The sequence below is a fragment of the Gossypium hirsutum genome, chromosome A06 (assembly GCF_007990345.1).
Source record: "Gossypium hirsutum isolate 1008001.06 chromosome A06, Gossypium_hirsutum_v2.1, whole genome shotgun sequence".
Classification (NCBI taxonomy): domain Eukaryota; kingdom Viridiplantae; phylum Streptophyta; class Magnoliopsida; order Malvales; family Malvaceae; genus Gossypium; species Gossypium hirsutum.
In genome coordinates, this window is record NC_053429.1 from 124,804,021 (window position 1) to 124,813,758 (window position 9,738).

General features: G+C 34.6%; 1 protein-coding gene across 3 annotated transcripts; it reads left to right on the forward strand.

Annotated features, from left to right (window-relative positions):
• The first annotated feature begins 272 nt into the window (after nt 1-272).
• LOC107962389 (sodium/hydrogen exchanger 6-like) lies at nt 273-9,738 on the forward strand. Of its 3 annotated transcripts, none has more exons than XM_016898762.2 (23): nt 273-617; nt 697-748; nt 874-933; nt 1,070-1,094; nt 1,190-1,275; nt 1,364-1,475; nt 2,416-2,478; nt 2,580-2,599; nt 2,681-2,778; nt 5,355-5,383; nt 5,474-5,505; nt 5,608-5,655; nt 5,758-5,818; nt 5,901-5,998; nt 6,112-6,187; nt 6,288-6,307; nt 6,438-6,535; nt 6,610-6,719; nt 7,590-7,673; nt 8,232-8,329; nt 8,433-8,515; nt 9,036-9,119; nt 9,232-9,738. In XM_016898762.2, exons 1-22 carry the CDS (start codon nt 449-451, stop codon nt 9,083-9,085), a joined length of 1,572 nt encoding a protein of 523 aa, XP_016754251.2. In that variant the 5' UTR covers nt 273-448; the 3' UTR covers nt 9,086-9,119; nt 9,232-9,738.

Here is a 9,738-nt window from a genome sequence, read left to right on the forward strand (position 1 = left end):
CAAAATTGCATATAATTGATGGAATACAATTAATGCTGTAATAAATTGTCCTTAATTGCTCACTTTCAAAATTGATAGGATGCTCCGATTTTTTTGAGAGGGACTCATTTGCTCAATATCAAAACTGAAAGGGACCGGGGAAGTGTTTTTACCTAATTTGTTGGATAAGTGATAAAAAAGAAAGTTAAGCATAATTAAGTGACCTGTAGGACAATTTACCCATTGGTTTATTTAATATATATTTAAAATAAAAAACCTCGACTATCACATTTGGTCTTAATAAATTTATTGTCAACTAGGGTTAAAAAAGACAAACAAAAATTCAAGGAAAAAGACGTCGAAAAAGGTAACAACGGAAAAGAAAATTGCCGTCGCCGAGGCGGTCGTCGGAGGCGTTCTTTGATCGTTGATCCCCGTGAAGCGTCTTCGTTTTATCAAAATTGTGAGGATGGATAATTCAACGGCGGAGAAAGGGAGCCCGGGGCAAGAGCAGCAGGCTGCCGGAGTGGGGATTCTCCTTCAGATTATGATGCTTGTTCTTTCTTTCGTCGTTGGCCATGTTCTTCGCCGCCACAAATTCTACTACCTTCCCGAGGCCAGCGCTTCTTTGCTTATTGGTTAGTCTACTTCTTCCTGATTGTCTTTGTATATCGTCTTTCGATTCCCTAGTCAGAGAGATAATAGCGTTTCTATCAGGTTTGATTGTTGGTGGACTTGCTAACATCTCCGACACTGAAAGAAGCATCAGGTTTTCCATTTCTTTGTTTTTTCTTCTTGTTGTTATGATTAGTATTTCTTCTCAGTTTTCAATTTCAATCGTCTGTGATAAAATTGAGAAACCCTGATTTCATTTGGTGTTAATAACCTGGGCAGGGCGTGGTTCAATTTCCATGAGGAGTTCTTCTTCCTGTTTCTGCTACCTCCAATCATCTTATATCCTCGCATTTCTTAGATAATTGAAGATTTATTTCCTACCTACCTGATATTAACATTTCTGTCTGCACATTCTCTTATCTCTCAAGTTGGGTTTTGTAGCTAATTGTTTTCCTTAACTTGCGCTTTCCGGCACTCAGTCAGGGTTTAGCCTATCACCTGTGAGTAGTAGTAACTCTCTTTCTATTACTTAGTGTTTTTTGCATATTGTTTTTTTTTCCTGTAATTCTCATCCCCTTTTCTCTCCTTTTGGCAGAAACCCTTCTTCTCTAACTTTGGAGCCATTGTCACATTTGCTATTTTTGGAACTTTTATAGCTTCAGTTGTTACTGGAGTTTTAGTGTGAGTATTTCTTTAGTACAGAAATATCTGTCTTTTTGTGCTGCAAGAGATCTCTTTTTCTCACCACTTTTTAATTCTCATGTTACAGGTATCTTGGTGGTCTTATGTACCTCATGTACAAACTCCCTTTTGTTGAATGCCTAATGTTTGGTGCTCTTATATCAGCAACCGACCCTGTTACTGTTCTTTCCATATTTCAGGTTTTGTTTTTTTACCATTTTGGGTACCTATTTTAGGAGGGTTAAGACTATATAAAAACATAATTATGCTATCAGTCATGGCATATACCTCCTTCAGCACCATATATTGAAAATCAGTGAAGAGTTATAGTAATTATTCAAATGATCCAAAAACAATAGTAACACTGACCTACTCAGTTGTGTGTGTGTGTGTGTGTGTTTTTTGTGATGTAGCTTAACTTGTATTCTCTTCATTGATGTATCACTATACCTCTTATTTTTGTTTTGGGAAAATTGATTTAATTTAACTTAGATTCCATGTAATTGCTGCTTTTGCATCTTACATTTTACCATTTGCTTTTGCTTCCCAAAAGACGGGTAAAAAGCAAAAGGGAACAGAGAAAGAAACTACATTATGAGTAAGAATGAATGAATAACTAACATGCAACACTACTATATCATAATTGTTTCTCAAAAGTATAACCATGCATTCTTATTCTCATAAAAAAGTGCAAATTTAGTTTTCAATTATTAACAAATATTAGTGTTTCTTTTGTATTAGTTAGTTAGTTTGTTCCTGCAAAAGGCAAGCATCAAAAGCAAAAACCAAATAGGAACTCAGCAATAATATAATTGCTGAGCAACTGTCCTTTTAGTTGGTAACCTATACTTTGTTACATACAAAAAGATCTTCAATATATTCTTATCCCCTAAACTCCCTTGCTTTTTAATTCATTGGCTGCTTAATTTTTGTAAATATGTATGGCAATTTTAGTTTTTCGAAGGGTTTTTGCTACTGTCTGTTTCATTACTTCCAACAAAACGTCAAGTTGTAGGTATAGTGGCTGTGAGATATCAAAATTCCTTTTTTCTCCCTTTTGCCCCTTGAGGATTTATAACACTAGTGTTTAAGTAGTAAACACGTGAGCTATGTGATCGATCTGTAATATCTTAATTGTAGGAGCTTGGCACTGATATGAACCTTTATGCTTTGGTCTTTGGGGAATCCGTCTTAAATGATGCTGTAAGTTTTTGTAGCATTCGATTGATGGTTCATTGTTTCATGTTTCTAATATATTATGCTGCACGCGCACATTATTTACTGGGTGAAATGGTTCTTTGCAGATGGCAATATCTTTGTACAGGTAAGCTGAGTACTTGCATTTGTCCTTTGTAGTGGGAATTGTTAGTTCGGTTTCTAAATCATTTGTTGTTTCTATATGCAGAACAATGTCTGTTGTAAGAAGTAATGACCCGTCTGGGCAGAACTTCTTTATGGTGATTGTCAGGTTTCTTGAGACCTTTGTTGGCTCTATGTCTGCAGGTCTGTCTTAATCTTTGGTCTTGCTGGTACTTAGTGTAACTTTGTTATATATATATACACTCATTAATCTCTGTTACATCATAATCTATGTACTAAATAATTCCTTTTAAATGGAAAAATAAAATAAAAATTTGCTAAACTTCGTCTTGCAAGTGAATTCATGGTAAATGGCTGCCTTTTTTGCCATCTTTAATTTATCTCTAGTTTAGGTTTTTATGTCTTAGTTATCAGTATAGTATTAATTGTTTCAGAAGTGACCTAAACAATCATCGGTTTTTGTTGTTACAGTAGTCTCTATATATACATGCTAAAAATTCTAAAACTGGAAACTAACACAAAGCATGATATCTGGCCTGAAAAATGGGCACTAACATAAAATATACCGGTTACTTCTAAATATCTATACCAAACACTAGTTAACAAGTTACTTCTAAAATATCCCTACCAATCACCAATCAACACAAATTACTCCTACAGTATCTCTATGAAACCATAGTCAACATCCCTTGATTTCCACATTTGCAATGCAAAAACAAATAAAGACAAAACTCGACAAAAATCAAATAATGTAATAATTAGACACATGATTGATTAAAACAGCATAAGGAAGGTCTGATACCACTCTGAAGGTGTTTGGTTGCAACATAGATTGAAATACAAAAATTTTTACTATATGATTCATGACAGAAATAAGCAAAATCTATGGCGCACGCTCCTCCTTGGACCGTCTTCTGTCATTTCAATCAATCCTACCAAAAAAAAAATCAGAAAGCCCTCCTAATTGTAGTAGGAATTTTGAGATTTCTTGTTGATTTTGAACTCTTCAGGTTCTTGCACATTGAGCCCGATTGTCTCAAACCAAGACCATTCAAGTGTTTGCCTTTAAAAGTGATCCACACAGGTGGCTTGGGAAACCTTCACAAGGTTAGGATCATACTTGACCAATAGCTATACTAATAGCCTCGGTTTTCAGAAACCCTTAGCATCAATTGATCTCCCTTAATGGGTGAACTTTTCTACCTTCAAAGATGAGAAAGCAATCTTTTCTCTCCTATAGTAGTGTATGGCCGGAAAACAGAACAAAAGACAAAGCCAAGCTCTCTCTATGTGTGTAGCTAGACAAGGCTTTTAATGCTAGGTCGGGTGTGCTCAAGTCCTTGCATTGAATTGAGCAATTAAATTAAGTGTCAAAGAAGTCTTAATTACATCAATTACACCAAATCCTAGTTCTTTATGATCACCTTTGTTTGTGTGGCCAATTAGGTCCCTAACAAGGTAATAAACAAAATCAATTCGGCTAGAAATTTAATTATTAATCGTTTGTAGACTGCGAGCAGCATTTGGCAATGCATCATTGCCACCAAATGACAGGAGAGCTAAAGTGGTTTGACAAGCCTTTCAATATACAGTATCTCAGTGTAATTTGATCATATGACCAGATAAGGCAGCTACTGTATTAACCCTTAAGAGATAGCGCCTTGGCCTGAAACTTCTGGCTAACTTAAGCTAAGAACTAGAGATATACCCCTCTTAGTTGGGGCGATGAATGTTCTCTGGACCAGTCAAGATGTCTGTATGCTACTTGTCATGTCCAAAATCACTTTACTGAAGACATTCATTGTTGGACCAATTAATGATGTAATCAAAGGATGAAAGTTAGCAAACAAAATGAGTTAGTGTAACAGGTTAAATGATTATTTACACTATTGACAAAATAGTGTTTCTATAGACACTAATACGAAATAGCAATGGAACTCCTGTAGTGGATCACATTCAGCATACTTTGTCAACTAGTATACACCCACGTATTACACTCCATGCTTCAACCCATTAGAATGGTTGCATGCACTATGCATGAAAGCTTAACATGTATCAGTCTTTGAGCATTGTAAATACTTGTCCTGATAATACTAAGGACATTTTAGAAACTTGGCTTTAATGCATAAAGATATCATAAATGTAGCTTGTTTACAATTTCTTAAAAAGACCAGTGGCTCTCATGGGCTTTATCTACATAAGTTATTTATAATGTTTAATAATTTTACTTATGGATAAATAATTACTTCAATTAACTTAAATCATAATCTTTAATATAGAAAATTGTGATTGGCTTGTAGTAGGGCTTATGCTAACACAGATCTTATATAAAATAGGATTTAAGTGCAAGAAACATGAAAAGCCTTTTACATTATATAAAGACTTAATTTGCTGGCCCCCTGTTTAAAACCTTCTAAAACTTGACTAAATCTAGTAACATAATTTTGAATTATATTAGTGAAGAATGAAGAGACTAAATATGCAGTAGGTAATATAGTTTTTCATCCCAACAGATGCCTGATGCCATGTACTGGTGAATGTTATCATTTTTCATTTTGGTTAGCAAGAAACCTAGAGAGTACGAACGCACCTCATGGGAAAAATGGAAGACTGCGTAAAAAGAATGAAAGAAAATGCTTTATCTCAATTTGTCCCTGCATTTATTTTCTGTTGCTCATTGATCTTTCTACCTGTTCAATATTTTTATGCACTTTTAATCACAATGACTAAGATAAGATGTTTTCCATGTTGTTATGCAGGGGTTGGAGTTGGATTTACTTCTGCTCTAATATCCTTCCTTGTCAGTCTTTTATATTTATACTCATGTCTTATATCATAAACTATATGTTGTGTACTTTTAACCCTTAACTCCTAGAACCTCTTTAAGTATGCTGGACTAGATATTGACAAGTAAGTACTGGATTGCAACCTTTTGGTTCCTTTATGGAGTGTATTTTGATTCAAATATTTTGAAAATTCCTGACCATAACATCTCGTTATTATTTTCTGCAGTCTTCAAAACTTGGAGTGCTGTCTTTTTGTCCTTTTTCCTTACTTTTCGTAAGTAATTTTGTCAACTCTTTACGATCTTTGTTTTTCCCACATTTTTATCGTTAATGAATCCATCGGGCAGTTAATTATGAAAATATGTTGTGTTTCTAGGTACATGCTTGCGGAAGGTCTTGGTCTCTCTGGTATTGTCTCAATATTGTTCACAGGAATTGTAAGTTGAAGCTACAATGCTGATTGAGTAGTAGTACATCACATGTTGATGCAGCATGATGGACATTTTTTTTTTCTTTTAGGTTATGAAGCACTACACATTCTCAAATTTATCAGAAAATTCTCAGCGTTTTGTATCTGACTTTTTTCACTTAATATCATCATTGGCTGAGACATTCATGTAAGACATTTACATAAGGGAGTTATCTTTGTGTTATATGAACTGATTTAATTTATTGTCCATGCCATAACTTTTTCCATTGTGAAGCAAAATCATTTTGTGCAATTTTGCAGATTTATATACATGGGTTTCGATATTGCCATGGAAAAGCACAGCTGGTCGCATGTGGGATTTATCTTTTTCTCAATTGTATCCTCGTATTATAATGATTATTATGAACCTAGGTTTGGTGGCTGCATTAAATTATGGTCTCATGGTTGTTCCTTGACTTGCTTCATTATCATGTCAGTTATTTATTGCAATTGCCAGGTAAGAGCTATATATGATGATATTATGGACCTTCAAAACTAAAGATTTATGGATCTTTCAAAATTTAAATTATTTATTGTCAATGGACCTATATAGAGTAATTAATGAGGTTGTGTATTTAAATCTTTAGGGCTGTTAATGTCTTTTCTTGTGCGTATCTGATCAATTTGGTTCGTCCTGCACATCGGCAAATACCTTCGAAGCACCAAAAAGCACTTTGCTACAGTGGTAAGAAAAATCCGAGTTCCGTTGTAGTTGGATATATTCCTTTCCAGAAACTAAATTATTTTTTACTTGACTAGGACTTCGAGGAGCAATGGCTTTTGCCCTTGCCCTGCAATCTGTTCATGATCTTGAAGAAGGACACGGGCAGATTATATTCACTGCAACAACTGCCATAGTTGTTTTGACGGTATGGTAGAAAAGTCATATCTTTAATTTAAGAATTTTGTTTTGAAATTTAGCTTTTCTAAGTGATATATTTGGTTATCCATTCAGTGCTCATTGCTTTTATGTGAAGGCAACGCTTATTTAGAAGTCTATGCAATACTATATCTTTTGAAATGTTCAGCTTCTCCTGGTAAAGAAAACTGAAAGCATTGATTCTGTAGTTCTGTGGTCCTTTTCCCTTCCAGTAACTTGGGAGAAGAAATTGACATTTAATATTGATACTGAACTGTATAAAGCTAATATTGGCACTAATTATGCTACCTTCACTATGCATCTAATTCTGAAGTGATAGTCACGACATTGTTGGTTAATCCTTGTGACGAGAGTAGTTAGGTTAATATGTTTGTATATTAGTGATTTTGTTCTAAGTAAATATGGCTCTCAAATTCATGCTACTTCCAGCATGCATTATTGTTTCACTAGAAATTCAGTGACTTCTTCCTCTGCTTTGAAATCTTTATCCGATAACCCTCAAAATATTAATACTGTCTGAATCAGAATATAGTGAATTTGTTTGCATCATCATCATCATCATCTCTTAATAGTTACAGAGGCAGTTTGGTTTTGTTCTTTTATTTAAGTGTTTTTAGTTGACTCTTTAGCTTGCTTTAGTGATATACTATAGTTCACGAGCATGTTAACAGGTATGATCTCACCACTAGTTTGCAACTAGTGTTAAACTAACATAACACCTTGCAGGTGCAATGTTTTGTGGATGACTGCATCTTCTGTATTCGTACTCATTTCAAGAGTTATAAATATATCACAATCTTAATGTGGTAGTTGATTATTATCTTTTCACTAATTGGTTTTTCCCCCCTAAATGTGACAGGTGTTGTTAATTGGAGGTTCAACAGGTACAATGCTAGAAGCTCTGCAAGTTGTGGGGGATGGCCATGATGCCCACTTGGGAGAAGTAAGCTCCACAGAAACTATGCTATCTATTACTTAATTAGTATTCTACAATAAACTCCCACCTGTAGTAAATATGTTTTGTATATCTAGGGATGTGTGTGTGTGTGTGTTTCCCCTCTGTTTTGTATGTTTCCCCTCTGTTTTGTATGTTTAGGAATGTGGTGTGTGTGTTTCTATGTACATGTTTTAATAATGTAGTCCAAAAGTCTGTGGAGAAATGATCCACCTCATAAAAGGCCCTTTAATCACGCTGGACCTTCTTCCAATTTTTTTGAAGCACTCGACTTCATGTTGGCAGTAGCCAGCATAACAAGAGGGGGAATTCAATATTTTATTTCAGAAAGTTGGAGACTTTGCTGCATTTTCCTTACCTGATTATTGCAGATTTTGTCTGAAGTGTTAGTTGATGAGAATCAAGTAAATATGTTGAATAAGGAAACTGCTTCTGCCATCATGATGATGGCTGTGTTTTGTTGTGAATATTTAAAAAAAAAGGGAAATTGGTAAACAGTTGAGAGTGGATTTAGCATCAGTAATAGAAATCAATAATTTCATGCAGGGCTTTGAGGGTAATAATGGATATGTTCCTACATCTCGTGAGGAAGATGAAACAACAGGGAATAAGTTAAGGATGAAACTGAAAGAGTTCCACAGAAGGTAATACGTAGTTATTTTTACTTTCAATCGTGATCAGGGATCTATCAATTAATCATTTAGTTTCTTTTATTTATTTTATTTAAAACCATTTTATCACCTGCAGTGCGGCATCATTCTCTGAAATAGATAGGAATTACCTCACCCCATTCTTCACGAGCCAGAATGGAGATTCTGAAGATGAGGAGGGTAAAATTTCCTTTCCCTTTTCTTCTATGTGATATTGTAATTTATGCTTGATTTTATCTGGATGGTGGCCAAGTATAGTAACTGGACGAATGGTTTTAAATTAGTTGTTGCTGCTATGATTTTGTTCCCTTCCGTTTGTTTCTTATAACATTTCTTTTTAATATTTTTATAGTAGCGAGTTAATTTGATTTTGAATTTGAACATTCCTAGTGGTAGTTATGTGGTTCGTCCTTTTCTTGACATTTTGGTATGGGCTATGCTAGCATGTATGTCAATATACTTACGATTAGCTTTTAAGATATAGATAAGTCGGTAACATCAACTCAGTTATCAAATTTTTAAAAGCTGTCAAGGTTGTCAAAAGTGCTTGAATATAAGGTTCAAATCGTTGAGTGAATTATCATCAGATGATCCATGTCTTCTATATCATGCCTTTGCATTTTTGGGCTTAAACTTGACAGCTTCAGTTGTGTGCATTATTGTCTGTTTCGGTTAATCTAAGTTCTTTGAAATTTATCAGATGATCCAATGCCTAGTTCTAGAAGGGGAGTATACCACGGACATAGCTGATACTACAAAGACAAGCGGATGACAACACATACTGGTACACGGAACTAACTTTATAAATTTTTTACGATGCACTGCATGTCCTTGGAGGGTATTGCAGTAGTGTACATAATTAAAGATCACCTCATTTCTCTCGTCCTGCATTCTAGGGTGCTCTTGCTATGAAGATGACATCTATGGCATGCATTGTGTGTATAGTTGCCATTGTTTTTCATGATGTCGACAAAGGATTAGGATTATATAAACATGGTGTAATTGTTTCGCCAAGAAAATTAGGATGTTGGAGTTATGTAGGAGACAATGCATGTTTAATGTGTTCTAGTGATATACTTTTCTTTTTTCATAATTTAACAGTGATTCTTGTGTTGATGAAAAAATGGAATTACAGGAGAATACTTTGATTTCATTAATGGTGACTGTAACCGACTCGGTCTACGAGATCTGGTAGGAAATATTTTTCTTAGATGTAGAAACAAGCTGCTTGTTGTAGTTATCAATAATTTTAACATCATAGGCATTCATAACATTTGATTTGATTTATTGTCTTTGCTGTGTCTGTATGTTATGCATGAAACTCGCACACACACAGAAGCAAAAATAGAAGATTGTGAAAATAATTGCATGAAATGTATGATAATCGTGGGTTGTTTGATTCA